Source organism: Schistosoma mansoni, chromosome 4 (genome assembly GCF_000237925.1).
Source record: "Schistosoma mansoni strain Puerto Rico chromosome 4, complete genome".
NCBI lineage: Eukaryota > Metazoa > Platyhelminthes > Trematoda > Strigeidida > Schistosomatidae > Schistosoma > Schistosoma mansoni.
Window position 1 is genome coordinate 9,770,620 of NC_031498.1, and position 25,516 is coordinate 9,796,135.

At 31.3% G+C, this 25,516-nt stretch overlaps 2 protein-coding genes and 1 non-coding gene across 3 annotated transcripts in view; 2 read left to right on the forward strand and 1 right to left on the reverse strand.

Moving 5' to 3' along the window:
* Smp_156630 (hypothetical protein) overlaps nt 1-12,651 on the forward strand; it is a gene marked incomplete at both ends in the record, with an annotated part of 60,882 nt that extends 48,231 nt beyond the window's left edge. The window contains 5 exons of the mRNA XM_018796765.1: nt 763-802; nt 1,579-1,863; nt 4,689-4,838; nt 6,567-6,870; nt 12,598-12,651. Of these exons, the coding sequence (XP_018651874.1) occupies nt 763-802; nt 1,579-1,863; nt 4,689-4,838; nt 6,567-6,870; nt 12,598-12,651 (833 nt within the window). The remainder of the gene's footprint in view (nt 1-762; nt 803-1,578; nt 1,864-4,688; nt 4,839-6,566; nt 6,871-12,597) is intronic.
* Nucleotides 12,652-13,065: 414 nt separating this feature from the next.
* Smp_118560 (hypothetical protein) lies at nt 13,066-13,399 on the forward strand (the record flags this gene model as incomplete). Its single annotated transcript, XM_018796766.1, has 1 exon — nt 13,066-13,399. One exon carries the CDS (start codon nt 13,066-13,068, stop codon nt 13,369-13,371), a length of 306 nt encoding a protein of 101 aa, XP_018651875.1. The 3' UTR covers nt 13,372-13,399.
* Nucleotides 13,400-21,674: 8,275 nt separating this feature from the next.
* Smp_tRNA_02420_Pseudo_TGA.1.1 lies at nt 21,675-21,745 on the reverse strand. Its single transcript has one exon. It is a non-coding gene (tRNA).
* Nucleotides 21,746-25,516: the final 3,771 nt, after the last annotated feature.

Below are 25,516 nucleotides of genomic sequence, written 5' to 3' on the forward strand. Positions count from 1 at the left end.
AATACAAGTGTCAGCCTCCGTTGTATGAATCGTGTTTTTAGTTACTTCATTACACAATCATCTAATATTTGTTAACTCCATAATTTCTAATCACTATTTCAATGTTTTGGAACTTTCCCATGCAAACTCAGAATATAAACTGATGAATATTAGATATATCTAGGATTTTTGAAATATTCATTCGCAATTACTAATTTGATATCCATTAAGTATCTAAATGTTATTATTACATATAACATTGTAACGAATCAACTTCTTAATTAACCGAATAACTTGTATGTTTTATATACTTTAATCATTGTCATAGAACGAAACATTCATCATTCAGTATCTATGTGCTCTATCACATACATACTCACATACATACATACATTGAAAAAACAAACAATATTAAGTGATCTCATATGTAATATTAAGAAGAGGAAAAGTACAATCAATAGACTAGTTATTTATGTACATAATTAATTCTCAAGAGTGAATTGTTACAGACAATTTAAATTACATTTGCATATTTTATAAGGTAAATTTTTTCCCCTTTTTATCTCTTCCTGAAAAATATATTCCTTATTTATTGTGAATCTCAATGATTATCCAGGGTGTTTTTTTCTCGTACTTTGTTATGTCTTCATTTTGTTTTAATAAAGTCAAAATGTAAAATGGGATTGTTTCAGCTTCTTCTTTTTTTTTATTGTCATATTTCTATTCTTTCAAAAATACATGATTTACCTAAAGTCTTTTTGTTTTTCATTCGCTTTCTTATAGAATACGGTAACGATTTACATTATGTCTTTGCTTCTGATGAGTAAGTTTAAATAAGGTTGGATTTTATTTAAATTTCTTAAATATTGAACTATTTTGATCCTTTTTCTAAACTGAATGTTACATAAGAATAACACCATGACATGTTTTTTTTTATTTAATGATTAAGATCAATGATCAGTAGTTTTTTAATTGTATTCAACAGAGATATTATCTTTTAATGCATTGAATGGAGATGAGTTTGAGTTTATTAGCTAACAAGTATTTAATTCAAGGGCTTCATTAACTACTGTAATGAATCGAAATGAAATCGATATGTCAGTGTTGTGGGTTGAATTAAATGTTGATTACTGCTGCTGGTACGATGTTTACTTTGATTGATTAATAACTAGCAACTGCTACTTAATGCAACGGAAGGAAACTACAAGAAAGAAAAGAAGACTATAAATGGACTGAATTACTCACGAATCACTAATTAAACGATATCCAGAAGAACAAATTACACATCATTTTAAATGTTTAGGTCAATCAGTTAATTTGAATGAGTTAATCTAAATGTTTATCAATAATCTAACGTACGTATAGAATTTGCAAAACCTGTAATTCAACTGTACAATATAATATGTTATTCCTATTGGATTACTAAAACTATGTATCCAGGTAACAGAATTTCACTGATAACAAAGCAATGTATATATGTATATACTATGTATATATTCTGTACTTAGTTGTAAATAATTATTTGCAACCAAAAAAATTAACAAATAGAATTATCAGGTAATGATATTTTTTAAACAAAATCTTTTTATTTACTTTAAGTCATAGTCCCAATTGTCCTCATGGACGAACTACAGTCATCACATTACGATGTATATTCACTCAGAATTTCGAAACATACATGTATCAAATAAAAGATTTCAGTGAATATATAACTGGTAAAATTGAATTACCACCATTGTGTCCAGATGGTACTTGTGATGGATGTACTTATCATTTTCTATGGACTTCAATGTATGGTTGTCGTATGTGTCAAGAAGATGATTATGAAAAAATTCTTGGTGAATGTAGTTATGGTCACAGACAGGTTCATCTTCGTGCTCCATGGTAAGTTTAATTAAAATAAAAGAATTATAAAAAATATTATTTTTACCACTCAGTCAGTTATTCAGTCATATACAATGTAGAACCTAATGCATTATCATAGCGAATTCCAGATTAGTAATGGTAGTAAGAGTATAAATGTTAATAGAAAAAATTAGGCATTAAAGATACATCTCGAAGAGAAGGAAATATGGATTAGTAGAGTAAAGAAAGTTACTTTTATTACAATTAGACAATAACTAAGTATATGTTAATAACTTGGTGAATTGCCAATTGAGTTATTTTATATAGACGTTAAACAGATTTTTTTAATCAAGTTGGTATGTATGACAATGTATTGCTTTAAACAATATAGATTGACAACAAAAACGACTGCCTTTGGGAGTTTTGAAACAAACTAACTGGCCTGACACTGAAAAAAATGTTATTTAAAAAATATAGCATGCATATATATATCACAATTGATTGATCACTGGGTGGTGATCAATTTCATGCGTGTCAAGTCCTTCTTAGTGCTGATTGAATGCTATCGATCAAGTTGCAATGTGGCCATTAATCTAGGTGGCTCGACACTGAGTGCACTATGTTGAGATAAGATATATATATATATAACTAACATGAAACTAATATGAAAATTTTCTAAATTACTTGAGCTAATTCGTTGGATGAAAAAATTAAACATCCAACAGGATCGTTCTATTTATTTAGCCGTATGGTCAATAATTCAAAATGTAGATATTTAATTAACCCATTTTCAATACTAAATAACCATTTGGATTATTTAATCATAAATTGCTATATCCATGTGTAGTGTGTACTTCAGACATATATATACTTAGGGCGTGAAATGCAAATACTCGTCTAAGTATTGTTATTTTCATTCATTTTAGCGGACTATGTGTTTGAAGCATACTTGATTGCTAAATTAAGTATTATTATTGCCTCAAGAAAAAACAACAGAGAGAATGAGTAATTGAGTAGTATTAGAATACTTGAGATGATTTTACATTTTGTCTCTAGTTAAATATGCCTTTTGTCTTACTCAACTATTTTTCATTGAGATTTATAAATAGCCATTAATTTGTCATTAGATTTCATTGGCGAGTTACTATCTTACTCAAGACTTAGCTAATTGAAGTTGACTTAGAACATCAGTGATGTTATCCACTCAATCAATGGTCCCACATAGCCACTAATTTGTTAAATGTATATGAAATAATTAGTAAGGATTTTGTAATTTCTGGTTATTGATATTTAAGAATGTAACTAATTAACCACTGTTACCAAATGAAAATCCTGAGTAGGTCGTCTCGATATAATCTGATCTTGTGTATTCGGTATTTGGCTAGCAATGATATTCAGAATTCACAAGGTTTTAACACAATACCATCATCATAGTAAATTGATTCATTAATGAAATATTATCATAATAAGTGATATGATAATTGATTAGAAGAACGTTTAATATCTAATTAATTTAACTGTAATGTAAATTGAAGTAATAATGTTTACAAGAGGGTTTTTCGGAGATTTTAGTAATTTTATGTAGTTGAGATCATGAATCAATAGGAGCTAGATGACCATGGAAAACCTGGAAGCACTGGACGGCCGTTTCGTCTCGTTTTGGCACTCCTCAGCCGTGTGCATCCACGATCCCGCCTCGCAAGATCCGAACCCAAGACCTATCAGTTTCGCGCGCGAGCGCTTAACATCTAAACCACTGAGCTGGTATCCAACGGTGTTAATGTCTAACATCAACCAATCCACGAAATTGAGCAACCGTCCACCATTGTCTTCAGTGAGTTACTATCTCACAACGGACCCGGTTGAACTCCACTGGTCACTGCTTCTCACTAGAACTCCAGGAAATACCTCTTAAAGCCAGTCACTAGTGAGCATATGATTATTATCGGAAGGGGATTTTGTGGAGCTCCTAGTAATTTTATAGTTGGTCTAGAGGTCTAAAGGTCTAGAGGTTGAGCACTCGCGCGCGAGACTGATAGGTCTTGGGTTCGAATCTCGCGAGGCGGAATCGTGGATGCACACTACTGAGGAGTCCCACGATAAGACGAAACGGCGGTTTATTGCTTCCAGGTCTTCCATGGTGGTCCAGCTTCGATTGACTCATGATTTCAACTATATTATAATGTTTATTTGCAAATTTTCGAACACTACATTAGTTAAGTCAATTTATTTATATTCATATTGAGTTAATATTTTCAACTATTATTATTTATTTCTTTAAACATTAGGTAAATAACTTTTAATTATTTTTTGTTTATTCAGATGAAGAACAAAAATTGTTTTAAACTTTCATAATTTAATCGGAATTGTTTAATCTCAAAATTCTATACTTAGATATAATATTCCAATATGTTAGTATTAGAGGAGAGTTAGAGTAGATCAGATTGTTGTGTGTATTTCTCCAGAAACTTAAGTCAACTATTATTCTATAGCTTTTATTATATGAATTTCAATGAACTGGAGTCACCGAGCTTAGCTTTTTTAAAAATTAATATTAATGTTATAATATTCATCAGTTTCATGAGTCAACTAAGATCATTTACCTAATGTGTGATGATTCAGTTATTAACTATTCTTGATTTGCTAACCCTATTAGTTAAAAGTTGAAATGATTAAGAATAATGGTGGCTTTTCTATCTGCTGCATTAATCACAAAGGAAGTGATTTTTTAATATATAATTTATTAGAAAATAATGAACAGTACTTGTTTTCTATTTTATAACATTGTTGAGTATATAAAGAGTATTACATTTAACCTGTTAGGAAAAATTAATCTTCTATTCTATCATTTTATTTCATAACAGGGAATGTCGAGTTCCACAGGACAGAAACCTTACTCTCATTGAACGTTGTCCACTTCTGTCTAGATCTCAAACAGCTGCTGTTCTATTGACTTTAATAATTTTAATTATTTTGGGATTGATCATCTTCATGTGTCATCGTCGAAATAAAAAGTAAGCTGTATGTTTTTGAATGCCCGAATGTGTACGAATATTATTCACATATAAGCTAATGTCTATGGTGGACTATTCTTAGTTGGAGACTTATTAAAAAAATATGACATACTGAACAACTCTTTAGTTGATGTTTGAGACACTTCCCTAATTAACCTTAAAAATAATACTTCTAAATCTGATTTACCAGTTGGAAACCAATATCCATAAGTGTATTATGGCACGTCGGTTCTGCATACCTTCATAAGAAAGCCACTGTTATGATTCCTATATACACTGTTACTAGGTGTTTTCTGTTACGCAGTGCACGATTATCATCATTTTTTGAAGATTATATCTGGTGGCGATACAGCGTAGGTAGTATCTTGGTAAGTTACAGTATGTTCGAGGTAACTGTCATGCTGTTAGCACCATGATCTTAAAACAATGGCATTGGTGGCCTGGATATGTTTTGTGATGTTCATCTCAGGAGCTTCAATGTTGAACGCTATTCATTCACGCTGGGTAGAAAACAAGACAGGTGGTCACTATATTTTATGGCACATATCTCTGTGTAGGACTGAAATCGTGTCGAAATCTTAGAGATCATACAACTTACTGGTTTTGGAAGTTATCATACATGTCTCAAGACAAAAACCATAAAAGAACCTAATTCATTTTTGTATTGTGTGTTTGAATCATTCCATTAACATTTAGGACTACAATTGATCAGTCTCTTATTAGCATTTGTGAATCCTGTATGGATTGCCTCGATACTGTCTTGGGTCACAAGCATTATAGGTGAATATGGATGGTGGCTAATAATGAAATCCAAGACGCGCGTCTCGTCCTATTTGGGACTCGTCAGATCGATTTACCTGCATCCCAGAGATGATGTTCACTCTGGAACTGGAACCCAGTACCGTTTGTTTCAAAAATCACCACGTTATCCACTTATGTACTGAGTGATGATAGCTACTAGGTTGTGTAATGGGGTTAAGTTTAAATTCACTTGGTATTGTTTGTTTGAATCTTCCCATTAGTGTTTAGGACTGCAGTTGACCAGTCTCTTATTTGGATCCAGGTACGTCCGTCTGACGAGGTTCAAATAGAACGAAACGCGCGTCCTGGATTCCACTAATAGCCACCATCTATCTTTGTTAACCATGAAAGAACCTGTTGTACCTTCTTATCAAATTCTTCGTAACAGTAAAATGAATCTGCTTATTCGAAATTCCTCTTTGATATTATTTAGCAAAATCAAAATTGTAATTTTTATGTTGTATTCTTTTCATGTTCTAGTGTGTGTGTGTGTTATAAATAAATTAATATCTTGTCAAATAATCATAATGATTTGACATCGTATTGAAATTTATTTTCTATGTTAGACGATTATAAATAATCGGTTGGAAGCTATTTAGGAATTTGACAGTTGTTAGCAAGGGGCATCTATAAACTGAGGGAGATCGATGATTCATTTGTGAGTTACCCTTATGACTCGTTATCCCAATCAAAATTTAATGATACGATTCATTTGTTAACTATAAATAAGTATGTTCAGTTGTGTTGTTAACTGTTACATCCTATTAAATGATTCTAGACAGTTTACCTGTTTACTCATTATTTTTGTTGTCTATAAATGCTGATACAGTTCGTAAATTATGGGAGGTGGTGCTATTTTTTTATTATTTAAACAAAAAATATTCTCTTTCTTTTTGACTACAGTTTTATGTTGATTTGTTTTATTAGACTAGAATATAAATACATGAAACTTGTTCAAAGTACGTCGGGGAAAAATCAAGTAACTAGTTGTGCATTAGAAGGTGATGGCGATATGGATAAAGGTGGAAGTATATATTACACTACAATGAATAATAGTAACAGTAATAGTAATAGTGACAGTTATAATAAAACACGAATTAAATCACCTCCAAGTTATGCTGATTCAACTGGAGTTGTATTAGAACCAAATGAATTTTTGAAAAATGATCATTTTACACAAATGGGATTTAAGGGATTGCCTAAAGTGAATCTCCCACCGATTATCTTCAAAGTGAGATTATTTTTGGTATATATGTATATGTAAGATTTTGATACAATTCAAAGTTATTGTTCAACATGAACTGGCGAATGATTGAAAATAAAATCAAAGAATGCGAGACAATTAATTGTCCTGGTTTAAAATGTTTATTAAATCACCTTACGGCCTAAAAATACGAGGTTTGTTCTTATGTAAGGTCATGTGTGTTTGTAGTGTTGATGATCCAATCCTGCTGCTCCAACTCGGATGAAATGGGCTTCTTGATTTTCAGTGATTCTTCAGCTGACATAGGTTTATGATGGTAATCATCTTCAGATTATACTTATCTCTCAAAGTTCTAATCGGTAAAAATTAATGCACCAAAAAGGAAAGGTTTTTCTTTCTTACAGCAAATTTAATCGTTGCATCTTTATTGAGTTTATAATTATTATTAGCTTTATTCAGTATTTTATTTTTGGCATAATATAGAATTCTCAGCACAATATATTTCAACAAGTTTCTCTTTCTTACTTCTTCGTCGATCCTGACGATAAATATTGACTAACCGCCAGTCAGATGTTAACAGTCTAGTCAATCGATATCTAAATAATGTGTATTCTTTTCGCTCCATATTACCAGCAACCACAATATCTCTGATTGGGCCTTTTGTAACTTGTACAACGAAAGGTTGTACACTTTTCATAAACGCACCTCATTAGGTTATACGATTAATGGCCATATTGGTGTATTACAACAAACGAAATTAGATAACTTGTTGAAACATCTAGATGATAGGAACATGTAACCCAGATGTTTAAGCAGGCCACCATTAAATCTTAATATAGATGTTACATTTGTCAAATCATAAATCAGACAATAGCCGGTATCATCTAACATGAATACTCTGGTTAATGTGTCTAAAACTATAAGTTTTGCTGTTAATAACTAGTAGTTTGATCAATGTATAAATCCAATTTTAACTAGAATCTGTTAAAGGTTTCAGTCATAATAAGAAGTTACAGATTGTTTGTTATTTATAGTAGAAAGCGTGAATTTAAACTATATCTAAAATTAACTGAAATCTGTATTTATACCACTGTGTCTTTATTTCAGTTACATCTTCTTTCCTCAATTAAAAACAAGAATTTGATTCTTTTTGAATTCAAATTAGCCTCCGTCTCTATGTTTCTCTGTTTCTATGAGATAGCATTGGTTTCATTTTATTCTGCATTAAATTAAGATCACTTTTATCTATAATTTAGGAAGAAAAAGCATTAAAAGAAATGCAATACATTTAAACAATACAGTCTTAAATCTCAACGTTTAAAAAGTGTATATATCTTTCTTACTCAGTCTGAATAGTTTAAAGGGAAAAAGTTATTTCGTGTATTTATATGAATACACAAATACAAAGACAGGAAATAAACCATTAAACGTACACTTTTATATAGTGTCATTTAATCCATTGACTCTTTCTGTGTTTTTTTTGCCTTTAATCCCTGATCTGATTAGCATTAAGGTGAAATTAGAACACAAAATTGCTAGTATACTGAGATTGAATAGTATGAGTAGACGAAAAGGAGACATAAACTCAAAACATTGATTAAATAAAAGACGAATTGGGTGATTTATGGTCTTTTTTGTGGTTACTTTGATATATAGAGGGGTTTAAAATCTGTTTATATAAAGTATATACATACAAACAGTATGTATCTATCTAAATAACTCATTTTATTATTATAAATTTTAAATTAATAGTGACCATTAAAATATCGACTTATGAAGTAAACAAAATATTAATTGTACATCTTCAAAATAAACAAATCAGTTAATCAAGATTGACTTATATCATTAGTGTTCATCTTTGTTTATTGGTTTATTTCAGATTTTTTCAAGTTAATTAACATCACTGACAAATATTTAATGATCAGAAGGGGGTTTTGTGGAGATTTTAGTAATTTTATATGGTTGAGATCATGAATCAATTGAAGCTAGACCACTATGGAAAACCTGGAAGCACTGGATGGCCGTAGATGGTTGCTCAACTTCGTGGATTGGTTGAAGTTAGATAATAACACCGTTGAATGCCGGCTCAGTGGTCTAGTGGTTAAACGCTCAGGCGCGAGACCTGTATGTCCTGGGTTCGAATCTCGCGAGGTGGGATCGTGGATGCGCACTGATGAGGAATCCCACAACAAGACAAAACGTCCGTCCAGTGCCTCCAGGTTTTCCATGGTGGTCTAGCTTCAATTGATTCATGGTCTCAACTGTATAAAATATTTAATTGTCTGTGAGTATAATTTAATTTAAAAGCAATAGAAATTAGGAAAAAACAAAAAAGGGGATAATTTCATGGTGTTATTATTATTATTATTCCATTTTAGGACAAATTTAGATTTTGTTCACTGTGTATATCTGTCTTTTATTTTTAACACTGATGAGAAGAGAAAGGACTATTACCATTAATTTTGAATATTTCATAGTTTCTAGGGTATATATTCAACATGAAGCTTTGTATCATAGTGCATATCAACATAACACATATCTAAGATCTTGGAGAAATTCATATTCTTCATTTGATTCCAATTTGACTAACTTCATGGCTTTTAATGATAACAAACTTTACTACGGAGATATTTGTGTCACAGTTGGTCTCTTAAGTAATTAATCAAGGAATAGTAATTCTGTTTGTTAATTTCATTTATCCCGATTACATTTTTCTGGATTTGAAGACGAAGTAACTTTAAATCTGTAAAGGGTTGTGGAGATTGTTGAGTTTAGATTGATATCATGAATTAATCAACGTTAGACCATCATTGAAAACCCGGAAGGACTGGATGGCCGTTTCGTCTTAGTATGGCACTCCTCGGCAGTGATCACCCACGACCCCGCACAGGGAACTTGAACCTAGGATATTCGATGTCGCACGCGAACGCTTAACCTCTAGACCACTGAGCTGGCATCTAATAGTGTTAATGTCTAACTTCAACTAGTCTATGAACTAAATCAGTCGAAGGCGTTGATAATGCAGAGAGTAAGTTAAGAACAAACAATATCATATCAGTTGTCTACCTCAGGCAGAAGATGAATGGTCGCACAAGATCATGGATTGGTTGAAGTTAGACATAAACACTGAAGGATACCGGCTCAGTGGTCTAGAGGTTGAACGTTCTCCCACGAGACCAAAGGTCCTGGGATCGAGTTCCTTGTGCGGGATCGTGGATGCTCACTGATGAGGAGTCCCATACCAGAACGAAATGGCCAGCCGGTCATTCCACGTTTCCAATGGAGGTCTAACATTGATCCATTCATGATATTAATCTAAACCTTAAATCTATTGAAAACTTGAAAGTATTGAGACGGTAGTTTTATTAGTGATGATTGGGAATTTCTAATCTAATTCAAAAGATGTACAACGTTGCAAAGTTCTTAAATTATTTTTGTAATAAATGGTTTGAACATTAATCTCAGAGTTGCTATTGATCAAAAGTTTGCATACTATGAGTTGAAAAAGGAGGTAGGATTTTTATGTTACTAATAAATAAAAACCTACAAACAATTAAATATAAATAGTAAGGTAAAATGAGGTTATTTTCAGGTTATAAGTTTAAAAATAAATGTGAACATGTTTACTGATAACTAACTGAATGAAGTCACTCTTATTCATTCCAACTACTCAAATATTCAACCAGGATGTCTTTAAATAACGAGTGAGGAAGAGAGAGAGACAGTGAGCAGAGAATAAAAAACTTTATATACAGATCTAATGAGTTCACAATAAAAGTGAACGATATTCAATATAGATAGTTTTTTTATGCGGTAGTTATTCCATGAAAAACCCTTTACAGATTTGAATTATTCCTTTTTTTTAGTTTAGGTTATAAATTAATACAAGCTAAGATTCCGAAAAAGGACCTCAAGCTCCTAATTACCGTTTACCTATCACTTCCAACTGGATCAAACTTTGAATTAGCTAGCTCTTTTGTCCAACACTAAGCTTAAATCAGAATCCAATCGTTTGACAATTGCACAAAGATAGACACTTATCGAAAGACTTATAAGTTCCAGGTTCGATCATGCATGTACAGTCATAAGTATATTCTACTAAGTCCTAATCGATACTGTTTGGGACATTTCCAACGTTAGTTGGAAAAATCTTCGGACGCTGATCAATGTTGTGAATTTTGTATCCAATGTTTGATCAATATAAACATCCTAGAGAATTCTAAAAAACGACAAACTATGTCTTATATACTGATTGGACAATCAGCAATTTTGTTACTAGTTTTAACACGTTTTTGGAAACTTCCAAAATGCATAGATCACAAGTAGATGTATAAATATATTTGCTTTTATTTACATGAACACCTTGGAAGTAAACCTTCTCTTCATACTTTCCACCTTCTTTCAATTGTATGGAGTTAAAATGTAGAAGATTTCTAGAGGTTCTAGGAAGCGACTGTAAAATCTATGGTATGTATTCAAGGACCAAACTTATCAGATATCAATTTTTATAATAAAATATCTTCATATCCATCAAATTTGTCTTGCCAAATTCCTATTTGTATTACCTAGAGAGTGATAGAAAATTTTTTATTATTCAAAAGATTTAAACATTATTCTTTATTATTCTTACGTAATACAATGGTTTCGATAAAATTATCTTGTATAAGTCAGTGGAACTAATATTATAAACAAATAGTTGGTTTTCAATCAGAAATCGCACCAGTGATACACAGACGACAATTAAAGTTCAATGTATATCTAAATTAATAAACACATTCGAACCCTAATTCATTTAGATCTAGTCATTTATATTTACAAAGTATTGATGTATCGATAATCTGTTGATTTTCTCGCGAGAAATTCCTTAATTTTAGTAAAAAAAAAAGAACAACTGTTGATAGTACACTACACTATCTGTTACAAACAAGTAATCTGTTTTTAATTTTTCTCTTGAATATCATCAAAACTACGAGCCGATCAAATTTAGACAACCACTGAAAACCTGGAATCGTTGACATGCCATCCTGCTCTAGTGTACGACTCTACAACAGTGTAAACCTATGAACTTGGATCCAGGAGTCAAACCCATAACTTCATACTGGTAATTATCATATGTTCACCAGTGATTAGCTTTGGAAGGAAACTTCTAGTGTCCTTACGACAAATATTGATCAGTGGCGCTAAACCATATTGGATGTAAGAAGGATAGGTTTATACATGATTGGATACCGACTCGATGTTTTAGAGGTTAAGGGTTACCGTATGAGACTGAAGGCTTTAGGTTCAATTCCTGTGTATGGGGTCGCAAGGGCTACCATGCTAGGACGGAACGGCCATCCAGTGCTTTCAGGTTTTCAGAAATTACCTAACTTAGATTGGTTCGCGACTTATATAGAAATAAACAGTCTCCACAACCCTGTACAGATAATTATCTTAAATATTTGGATCCACATTCATAAATGCCTTTAGATAACTGACCGATTTGTACAAGCACTGCCAATACAATCAAATGAATATCTGGTCTCAGAATAAAATAAATATTGATTAAATAGTTAGTTTAACTAACATTTGAGGTTTTTTTGTGTGATACATTAAATATTAGTAGAATACTGCTATTGGTCAATGGAAATTCTTTTCCTTAAGTCTATCCAAATTTCGATGTTTTTCTTTAAATATTGTGTTTCTTTTCTTTGTTCAGTCAATATTGGGATGAATATTTATAAAATTATCTACTCTTTTCTGTCTGTTTTTTAGGCTAAATCGGATACAGACCGTGACATTCTTACAGAGAACGATCATGTTCTATGAAGGAAAAAATAAAATGTCACATCCAATAATCAATCATCAGTAAAATTTTATTTTTGCCCACCCCTCTCTAAAACATTTTTCTCATGAAAAAGTAACAAGGTGGCATTGTTTTTCTTTATTCTACCATATTTGTTTCTCATAGAACCATAATCTCATTCATTTCAGTTGAAAAGTTATTGTTTCCCTGTGTGTTTGTGTGTATCTAAATGAATGTGTGTAGGTATATGAAGATTTTGTGTATGTGTGTATGTATATCTCTCGCTTTATTCAAAATAAGTACACCTGTTTATATTTATTAATCATAGCTATTATTATTATTACCACTATTATTTAACACTTTGGTTCACTTGACAGACCCTGATATTTCCCAGGTCAGTTAACTTACATGTTTTTCTAATATAAAAAAGGGAAAACATGAAAGGTAAATTATGTTTTACATTTTTCTACGAAACCTTTTTTCTTTTCTCCGAAGTCAAAACTATGATGAAGTTCTTCTTTTATCACCTGTTTTTAAAATTTGTCCCTAATCATTCTTTTATCATAATAAGAACAAAAAAACAACAAAAATCTTATACAATCGTTATCCTTTTTTTTCTTCTTAATAACCGATATTCATGGAGCATTTGTAAACAGTTTTCTACTTTGTTGCTATTCATTATTATTTTGTTTTTAAGAAAAAAGAATTTACTGGAAATTTCAAAAATTACTCTTTTATTATAAATAATAACAATAACATATCATTTTGTGTAACCTTTTGTTGCTTCTGTTTTTTTTTTAAAAAAAATTGTTTGAATTGAAACATTCACGTTTTTTTTTTAATGTTTGTTGGTTCATATAAAACGAAAATATTCTTTTTGATGTATTTTTAATCTTTTTTTTTCCATAAAAACAGAATTTAATCTAATTTTTTTTGTGATTCAGATAGTAACATGTTTTGTTAGTCTGTGTTGTTTTTTTGTAGAAGGAGGCGGAAGAGTGGATACGTGTGTGTGTGTGTGTGAACGTATTGTAACGACTATATCACTTGGATATATAAAAATATATATACATTCTACTTACTCAATCCCCACTGTATGTGTATATGTGTATTCTTTCTGTTATTATTAACATATTGGTCATTTATACTCATTCATTCATTTTAAAACTGTCATTTCTAACACTCCTACAGAAAAGTTATGAATAGAAAAACTGTAAAATTACGTTTTTATTTTTTTTTCAATAAAAAAAGAAAAAAAAGTGTACTAGTTGTTACAACAAACAATTTTGATACAACGCATAAATCATTCTATGAAAAGTAAAATGATACAGCAATTTATCGATAGAAAATTAATTATAAATATATTTTACTATTATCAGAAGGGGTTTTGTGGATATTATAGTAATTTCAATAGTTGAGATCATGAGTCAATTGAAGCTAGACCATCATAGAAAACCCGGAACCAATAAACAGCCGTTCAGTCTTATTGTGGGACTCCTCAGAAAAACAAGATTCGAACCCAGGACCTATCAGTCTCGCGAGGCGGGATCATGGATATTTTACTATTGTTAAATTCATGATCATGATGAATGAATAAATAAAAATAATAATATAATGAAAGTGAATGTAATGAATAATTGAATTGACTTAATCAATATTAAGTGTTCATTACATGAGAAATGCCATTGTTTTTGAAAGTAATGATATTTATCACTTAATCAATGTTACATAATATATTGAAGATGCCATAGGTATTTGGAGTTTGACAACACCTAAACCAGTAACACTTATGAATGAATCGTGCCCACCCAGTGAAATCAAAGGTCAGAAGCAAGGAGGTTAGAAGATATATTTGATAGGCTATCAATATATCGAGAATTGACTGATCTAAACTAGCTAGTGATTGCAGGGGATGTTGAGCACGGCATTCTCACTCGTGATCTTGTGCGGATGCATGACAGAGCGCCTTCAGCTAGGTGAGCTATTGATTTTAGAGGTTTATTTACGACTACAATATGAAAGAATATTAGATCACTCAATATATATGTGGTATATGCTACTTATATCGACAGACATAAGTATTGTGTAACACCGATCGGGAGTAGAAAACCTGGCAGTAGAATTCTGAGAAGATTCAGTTGAAGGAAACAGAAAGAGAAATGGAAAGAAATTGTGAATCGGAAGAAACATACAGAATGTGAAAGACAAATGATTGAAATTCACAAATGAAGTATTTGCTCTCATATTTCGGCAAGATGCTTTGTATATATAAATTAATATTATTAAGGGACTTATTAAAACCCACATAACACTGAATAGCTGTTTAATCTTTTGATTATAACATCAGCATCAATGAACAAACTATTCAAATTCATATTAATCATGTAATTGATAATGACTAATTATTTAAATGATTAAGATTCGATGACTAGGTAATAATGTGTGCAGTTTAATCGAATCAGCTGTCATGATATAAAATGATTCGACTGAATAGTAGACTTTTAAGCATATGAACCAAGATGTCAATAACAAATTACATAATATATAAGAACTTTCGTCTAAATTAGAGCAAATAGTTTCACAGTATTTGAGCGCCGAGTTGATGTAAGACATTAAATAGGAATAATATGTTTGTAGTTAAATCACCCCTTATGTCTTTCTTTAACCTTTAATTTGACTGAACTCCATCAAACTGACATGAGTCATCGGTTGGTCTATTTTTTCATTGGACTTCCGAATAATGTCAATTTGTGTGGCATAAATAATTTTCGATTGAATATTTGTCACTTTTCTTATTATGTAACAGTTGGTTTTTAGAGTACTGACACTTTCTGTATTCTGACGGTGATTATAAAATACAAATTATCAATTTACTAATAATAGATTTAACCCAATTTACCTCATGAAACTTTCATTCGAATGCTTTATAGTTGGCAATACATATACGAATACTCTAAAAGAATTTGAAAAGGGTTTATACGTGGTCGTTTTTGAAGAGTTGCACAAAAGGAACGATCAATATCCAATATCATCCAATACTATATCATGTATGATTTGAATGTTTATTAGACTAAATGATGAGAAACATTTAAAACATTCATTAAACTTTCGAAATGTACGTTTTTCTAACCATATTGGGAAAGAAGTCAATTATTTTCTCTAACTGAACTTAGATTAAACAAAAACAAAGTTAAGGTTACTTTATTTCACTTTGAAAAGATGAGGAAGATTAGAGCTGGATGGTTTAATTAGCTGTCATTATAGACATCATGAGCGCTTAATTGAAGTGAAAATGAGTATTTTGATTATGCTACAAGTGTTAAGTCATTTCTTTCTGATGACTTTGTTTCTAACCGATTTTCTCCACAGGTTTTATTATCTTGTCATGTTCTTCGGTTCTTGTTGGCTGTTTTGTTCAGTTAACCTGTGACCATGTGATTGGTTGACATTTTTCGTATAGACTGATAAATTAAATTTATTTCGATCTACACTAAGACAATTTCGTCAGTTCAATCTAGGTTATTACTTATTTAGTAATCAAAATGCTCATCTCTACTTGAAGTATGTGTTAATGATATTGTTTAGAACAACAATGAAAGCTCTGAACTGAAACTATCTAACTCTGAGAACTAAGTCATATTAAGAATTTCTAATAATAGTTATTTACTCTTCCTGAGATTTATAACAGGAAACACTATTTCGAACAACGCAATCGAAGAGATAATAAATAATAGAAAAAGGACAGAAAATATTCGAGAAATTTGATATATCTTTCAAAGAGAATTACTTACAGATAATGATTACAGTGAAAGTTTCCATTGGATGTAATCGGTTTAAAAACTGTTCGCTAATCGTCAAGAATGATTGCATGATGTGCAGTGAGTGGATAAAACTCACCAGGTATTAAAACGGTATATGTAACGAGAGAGATGAGGTCATATATTATAACGGACGAAAACTTGAATGATAGTGGTCGTGGAATTAATCGTCTGAATTAATTGAGGATAAATGCGAATAATTAACCTAAGCCCAAAATGAACAAATTTTAGATGACATACAACTGTATAACAAAGTAACAGGTGAAATACTCATACATAAAAGACTTAATTCTAATGAGTATGGTTAAGATTCACTTGAATTACAATTAACGAATAATATGAAAACAACTGTAGTTTAAATCTCTTATTTACACCCACCTGTGCATTACTTACTTATGCCTGTTACTCCTTGTGGAGTGGCATAGACCACCCACCGGGATTATCCATCGAAATCTGTTCAAGGCTCTCTTACCCAGTTTTTTTTCAATTTCTGTTCATTCTTTCGATCTCTGCCTTAAATTTCCGGTGCAATGTGTTCTTTGGTCTTCCTCATCAGCATTCCAAGTTAGCGCTTGCCTCGTGATGCAATCTGATGATTTTCTCAATGTATGCCCTATCCGCACCCATGATCTTTTTCTACTTTCCTCTTCAGTTGGAAGTTGGTTTGTTCTCTCCCACAGTAGGCCGTAGCTGATGGTATCCGACCAACAGACATTCAGTATCTTGTGTAGACAATTGTTTATAAATACCCGTACTTCTTTGATGGTAGTTGTGGTAGTTCTCCAACTTTCAGCTCCATACAGTGGGACTGTCTTGACGTTCGTATTGAAAGTTCTGGGTTTGGTGTTGGCTGACAGTTGTTTTGAGTTCCATATATTCTTAAATTGTAGGAATATTGCTCTTACTTTGCCAATTCTTGTATTCATATCTTCATCAGATCCTCACTGTTTATCGATTATTCTGGACCTGCGTATTAACAAATAATTTTTACCACGTTCCCGTTTGTACCCCTCAAGGCTCTCTCGCAAACGTATTAATGGTCATATAAATTATGTAATCGGTTGGTTTTATTGTTAAGATGCATATTGAAGATAAGAATATGTACGGTGATTGCTCTTTTGATAAGAATGAACTTTAGTAATCACGCTATCATTAGTTTAGTCTCAAGTTTGTTTTTCAGTATGGTGTATCTTTATACATTTGGACGACAAAACGTGTGTACTCATACATATGAGGCACATATCTCGATAACATTTAAGTCAGTCACTAGTTGTCTAATATTTGTGGTCATATCATCAAAACTTATCGTTGGAGGTGAAGAAAAAAAATACCAAAGTGTTTTTAATAGCAGCCATAAGTAATTATTAAGTTCAGGTTTCATAGGTCTCTTACCAATCAACAGATTTGAGGATTTGAAATATGTTTCATTTATAAATCATCACATTATCATTACATTATCATTACCCCAATTAAATCTGACAAGATCTTTTTCGTAATAATACTAAAAATAAATTCATTTAGTATTGTTTGTTTGAATCCATCTCTGTTTACCAATACTAAAAATAGTTTTAGCATTTTTCAAGGAATTTTTCTACAAGGAGGTTTTAAAATGACATTCTAGAAAAAATGTTTCAATTCAACGAATTTTCGTTGTTTGTTACTTATTAACCATCAGTAAAATGTAGTAATATAAGGAACAGTGAATGGTGAGAACTTACCAAGTTGTGTTATAATTGATGTATGTTTCGAAAGAGAAGAGATTATATCACACAATATTAATAATAATGATCATAATAATAGTAATAATAATAATAATTTGTAACCAGTCGATATTTTTATAACAAAGCATAATTCGCTTGGTATTGTGTGTTTGAATCTTCTCATTGATGTTAAGGACTGCAACTGGTCAGTCTCTTAATGGTATATGTGCATACTGTGCGTATTGCCTCGATGTAGCGTCCTGGATTCCACTGCTAGTCACTATCCATCTTTGTTTATAAAGCATAATTATTTAATAAAAATAATTATACACAATTGGTAAATTATTTACAATCCATAGAGTGTACAATTTACAATAGCCTGTCAATTAGTAGTAAAACGATAAATACAGTACACTGATATTTATTAAATCATTTTGGAATTAGGTTTTCCTTCTATGAGGTTAATTTATTTCATCTATAAATGAAGAGATACTTGTTAATAAGCAGGTTAATGATAGTAGGTATTATTATTACTACCATTGCTGTCCCTCAAATATGTATACATTCATACATACACATCATCATCATCCTCCCTAATTTTATTTCAGTATCCTCGAGAAAAACTTCCAATTTTTCAATATTTTCTGGCACAATAATCAAGAAAGTACACACAATTATACTCTTATATGATAAATACACATATAGATATATATGTGATAGTTTCTAAGACTAATATACATATTAATCGATAAGTAAATAAATAATCAATGTCCGTTAACTAGTTTCAATTAAAATATTCTCCTTCTTTTAAAATAATATTCGGATACAAATTAAAGTATCTATGGATTAAAAATGAGAAAATGATTGTACTTAACTAAAAATATCTCTGTGTGTTCATATATGTTTGTATGCCGGTATATATGTATGTATGTGTGTGTGAGTGTATCTGCATGGATATGTGGCTGTGTTGTTTTCATTTTGTTTTATTATTTAGAAGGAAAAAATTGAAGAGAAAATAAAAGTTGAAAACTTTGTTACTACGATATTAACAATGATTTAATATTCATTTTTGAAAAACAAAAAAAAATGAAGAAAATAATGGAAAAAAATTATGATAATGTCAAGGTGTAGAGAATAATCCTGATAATAATTATTATTATAGGAATATAGAATGATGATAAATAATAATGATAAACAAAGATTTCAATCAAGATATTTAATGAGAATAATATGTGAATGTATGGAATGATTCTAAACAGAAATTCAATCCAGCTGACGTGTCCCAAACAAGACGAAACGCGCGTCCTGGATTCCACTGATAGCCATTATCCATCTTTGCTTAAAATGCTTGTGAATTAAGGCTAAGTCGAGGAAATACGCACAGCATGCACATATGGCCATTAAGAGACTGATCAGTTGCAGTCCTAAACGTCAATGGTAAGATACAAAACAAATATTAAATGAATTTAGAAATTCAATATTTCTTAAATAATTATTTAATGTATAATATGGAAACAGATTAATCGGATAGGTTTGATGGAGAATTGTTCAATTTGTACGTTATATTCATTATAGATTGATCTCATTTGAAATACAATTGAAAGCAGGAGAACAGTGAATAGTTCTTTTGTATGTATATATATTTCAACATAAATATGAAATAAAATGATGGCAAGACTATAATTTATGGGTGACCTTTGAACGAATCTTGAGTGACCTTGAGAAATATTAGTTAATCAGTAAACAGTCAGCATAGAGTAAAAATATATTAGACAAAACCAAAGAATTAAAGTGGATACACTTTTTTTTATATTATCCAAAAACTTGTCAAGGTTAGAAAGAGGTCCAAAGGTTCAAAAATCGTAATGCATAAGGTAGAGGAACTCATCCATATGGCTCCATAATACTCAGTCTCTGGAGCCACGATAAGATCACATAAACCCTTTCAGCCTCCACCACATAGCTTCAATATTGTTTATGTACTCCGGTTGTGTAAAGTTATCATTTTTATTATGGATGTGTCCCTACAATACTCATACCACTGAACAGCCGAAGTTTCAGTGACACCAATTTTACTGGTGCTTTTATTATACAGTTGGCGGCAATCTGGATCGAGCGAAAAAGGTTCCTATTCTAGCGAACGTCTTCCTTCAAAAGATGTTACATCGAGGGACATCTTAGTAGTCTGCACAAGGTCTACAAGTCATTTGATCACTGCGATTTCCAATAAAGGAACTTCTTAGTAATCTCACTTATTGTAGCCGCTTAATTGTCAAGTCTTCTCTAAAATCCTCAGTGGACCGATGGTACATGAGCACCAGGTACTGAAATTGTCGCCGTGACGTTGAAATCCCTCGGACTCTTCTGATTGGCTCGTCCATAAATTATAGTCTCGCCAAAATGATTTACTGAATAATTCAGTAAAAACAATTTTTCAACCGTAAAATCTAAAAATCTCTTTCATTCAACTTGATATAAAAAATTACTATTTTTCTTTAATATGACGAAATCCTTCCACTCTACAAAATATATATTGATTGTAACTATACGAAAATGCTCAACATTCAATACAGTTCATAATAAGGTCTAGTCACTTGATTCAATAATCAAATTGCAAAAGTTTAACGGTAGAATATAAACAAAACAAATGTTATTAGAATATTTATACTGACTTTCTTTTAAAAATAAAAAACAATTAGATTCACTTAGTATTGTTTGTTTGAATCTTCCCATTGATGTTGAAGACTGTAATTCCACTGCTAGCCACTATCCATCTTTGCTTATAAAAACAATTAGGTTTATTAAATTACCCAATACATTCTTCTAATCACTGGATAAGTTTGTTCATCATATACATATGATTTAATAAACAATATTTGTAACATCTTACTGTGTTTGAATACATTATACTAAGAAATTAAATTACCTCCTATTGTTACTGATTATTTACATGTCTACAAAATGATCAAAAACCTTGTTATAAGGAGACAAATTTAGTTTGTATCTAATAATATATTATTATCAGTGTTTCATAGTTTATGGACAGATACATACTTGTACAAGTATTCATGATTATATGATTATCAATAGAAATGAAATCATGTTAGTTGTTAAAAACAATTTGTTTAAAGTAATTATCATCTGCAGACTGAGGAACAAATGATTGCTTATTGAAAATAGATCTGTCTCAACGCATTCTTTGAAGAAAAAAAGCATTTACGTAGTACTGATTATAAACAATCAATATAATTAACCATCTTAATCCCAATTTATTATTTAAACAAAAACTTAACCATTGTTCTTCCTTTGCTTTCATATACTTCTTATTGCGTAATTTCAGTGATTGGAAATGATAATTTAAATGTCTGTTTACTCAAATTTAACCTGTTTTCTGTGTCCAAACATTAATTTAAACTCTTTTTACTTTTGATAAGCAAAGATGGATAGTGGCTAACAATGAAATCCAGGACGCGCGTTTCGTCCTATTTAGGACTCGTTAGTTGGATGTACCTGCATCTCAGAGTTGATATTCACTCTGGGACTCGAACCCAGTACCTTTCGTTTCAAACGGCATCGCGTTATCCACTCAGCTACTGAGTCCTCATAGCCACTTGCTTGTGCAATGGGGTGAAGTTTAAATTCACTTAGTATTGCTAGCCACTATCCATGTTTGCTTATAATGCTTGTGAATTAAAGCAATATCGAGGCAATACGCACAGTATGTATATATGCCAATAAGAGACTGATCAGTTGCAGTCCTTAACGTCAATGGGAAGATTCAAACAAACAATACTAAGTGAATTCTTGTTATTTTCGGTTTGGAGAGATTTGTGGATATCAGAGAATTTTCATGGTGTACATCAGTAGCTAAGTGAATGACACGTTGGTGTTAAAAAAGCGAACGGTATTGGGTTCGACTCCCAGAGTGAACATCAACTCTGAGATCAGGTACATCTAACTGACGAGTTCGAAAAAGGACGAAAAGCTCTTCCTAAATTCAACTGCTAGTCATTATCCAATTCTGCTTATAATGCTTGTGACTTATGGCAATATCAAGGATTCACATATGCCAATAAGTGACTGACCAATTACAGACCTAATCGTTAATGGGAATATTGAAACAAGCAATACAAAAATCAATTAAATCACGAAATGTTCTTAGCTAAACCACACTCAGAAATCCGAATGAACTGGACAGCCATTTCATTATTCCTATATCACTACTTTAAAACCCGTCTTTGTACTATCAATTTGTACTTGTTATCTATTATGTATAATTATGCCATCTATTTCATTGTGATCTTTAATTCAGAAATTGTTTTGATTATTATAATATTTTCATATATATTCACATAAATAGTTTTATATATTAAATTGAACCCTGATAATAATCTAATTGGGAAAAAATATTTATTTATATGTGTTGTTTTAATTTTCACCACAGGGATCGTTAATATTCTAAATATCAAATAAGATTGATATGTACAATAAATGGGGAGTATGATTCGTAGAGAAGCTTGTTATTGTTGTTTTCATCATGTGTTACATCTGCGTATTATAATATTTTTAAACTATAAATAATTATGCATAATATAGAAATAAGGACTATTGATGTAATGGTGTATAAAAAGGTTGAACGAGGTAGATGTATGACTCTTTATTAGTTTAGATACAGTAAATTTGCAAAACTGATGGGCGACCTAAGTAAACTAGGAAAATTATTCATACGAATTAATTGATTAAGAATTTTTACAACTCCCTGTTTTTGTTTGTATACATCTAATTTTGATGGAGTTTGGTTCTCTGAGCTGGATGGTTTTGTCGTGGAGTTTTCATCGTCCTTCTGAACGACATCATTAGCATAAACGTCGGATAGATGATGTCGTTTAGAAAAACCATGAAATCTCCTCGGTCAAACCATACAGCTCAGAGAACAAAAGTCCTTTGAACTGACGGTTTGAATTCATTAATAGAGGGTCAATGTAGAATTTAGCCTTTCATATGATCACCAATAGCCATTATCATTTCAAACAAACCTATCACAGTTATTTCCATTCAACAGAAGAATTAGACATTTGTCAGAAAATCGAAATTCAAAGATTGCTTTTTATTATATATTGATATGATTGAAAATTGGAAAGGAATTAATGGTTACTTTGTTTACATTTAGAACTCTTCGACAATGAGTTTTCATGACTCCACATACAAGTTAGCAGACATAAAAAATATAGCACACATACACACATACTGAAAATTGCCAAAATCCAAGAAGAGAAAAACACTCATGAATTTTAATAAATAAACGATCCTTTTCAAATTATAGTTATTATGTTATACATATGAAACAGTATAATTAACTTCACTTAGTGTTGCTTGTTTGAATCTTCCCATCGATGTGTTAGGACTGCAACTGGTCAGTCTCTTATTGGCATATGTGCATACTGTGCGTATTGCCTCGATATAGCTTTATTTCACAAGAATTATAAGCAAATATAGATAGTGGTTGGCAGTGGAATCCTGAGATGCAGGTACATCCAGCTGGCGCGTCCCGAATAGGACGAAACGCGCGTCCTGAATTCCACTGCTAGCCACTATCCATATTTGCTTAGTATAATAATCTGTTAGAAAAGTGACAAGGAAAGCAACTAAATACATTCATTTGGTGATTAGAATGCCTAGAATTTCAAGTTATTTACAAAAATCCAGAATACAGAAAAAAATCAAACAAATAGAAAGAGAGCAACAAGAACAAAATAATTTAGATTGTAATAAGTACCGTGACAAAGATTTGTTTCTCTTTTCTTTCCATATTTGTTGTTATTTTCCTAATTAGGTTGTTGTTGTTTCTTTCTTGTGACAAACAAGAAGTATGGTAGACTTGTTTACTGGTTTTAGGAAGTACATACACATGTATGCATAAGTTGGTATATATATATATATATATTTATAGGGTTTATAATTCTTTGCTTAATGAATGACATTGGTAGTGAAACATTGAAACTGAAAAAAGACAATTAGAATAAATCTATACAATATAACAATAAAATATAATTCCTACGTTTCATTATTTTTCTAATCGGCATAATAGTATTACGTACTGTTGAACATTGAGTTAACCTCGGAGTGTTTGTACTAATAAACTAGTGGACATATATTTTGGTAAGGTCAACAGTTCATCCCCAGGGGTTCAATAAGGATAAAAATTAAATGTGTACAGTATTTGAAAGTGGTTTATGGAATTCATTGAGTTTCATATTCAGTTTTTCATGTTTTTAAAATAGATGTTCGATACAAAATATCATTTACATGGCAGCAAACTAGTTTCCTTCCGAATACTTTACAGGATTTTATTTGTTTTTTAACATTATAAAGCCTTTGTATTTTTTTGTGCAAAAACTTGTTAAAGAAACTGTAAAAATTGTATCTGTGTATAGAGATAGACGAGTTATACACAAGTATGTTAAAATACAATTGCGTCGTAAAAATATCTATTATTCATTACGGTAAAAAATAACACTATATGCCTTAGAATCAACATTAGAATGGATAAAAATCGAAACAACTGATTATATCTTTCTAATGCAATCAGCATTAAAATGAATTTTTTTTTACTTTTGACAATCAGTTTAATTCACTAGTTGTGAAGACTGTTGAATTTTATTGAAATTGTGAATCAATCTAAGTTTTACAACCGTTAAAAACGGGGAAGCACTGAACGGTCGTTTTGTCCCAGTATGGGACTTCTCGCAAGAGTAAAAACACAATCCCACACACGGGAATCGAAAACGAAACCTTCGGGTTTACGCTCAAACGATTAATCCCGAAACTATTGAGCCATCAACCAGCGGTGATAATGTCTAACTCCAATCTATCCACAACACTGTGTGACCATCTTCTGATGCCTTCGATATAGTTTTGTCCTATGGGCTAGATGATTTGGTCGTGGAGCTTTTACGAAAGTTCCAGCCCAGAGAACAAAACTCCATCAAAATCATCCGCCGGAGCTATAAATCTTCTCCACCATCTCTACTGTCTTCAGTGGGTAACTGCCTTCTTGAACCTTTCTCATTTTGTGATTAACGAAATCTCTCTGCTCATGACCATGAAACCTGATAGTTAGTATCACCAACTTGGTTGATTAGATAGTATATCATAAGTTTACTTGATAACTCTTCTTCAATAAAGAAATGGTGTACATGACTAATCATAAGTATTGATTAATACTAAGATTAAAGATGCACTTATAGTGTTATGAATGATAACTGCCTGAATAAATATTTCATCATCGGAAGTAGGTTGAAATTTGGGATTTAGCATTTATCATAGTTGAAAGCGTGAGTCAATTGAAGCTAGACCACCATGGAAAACCT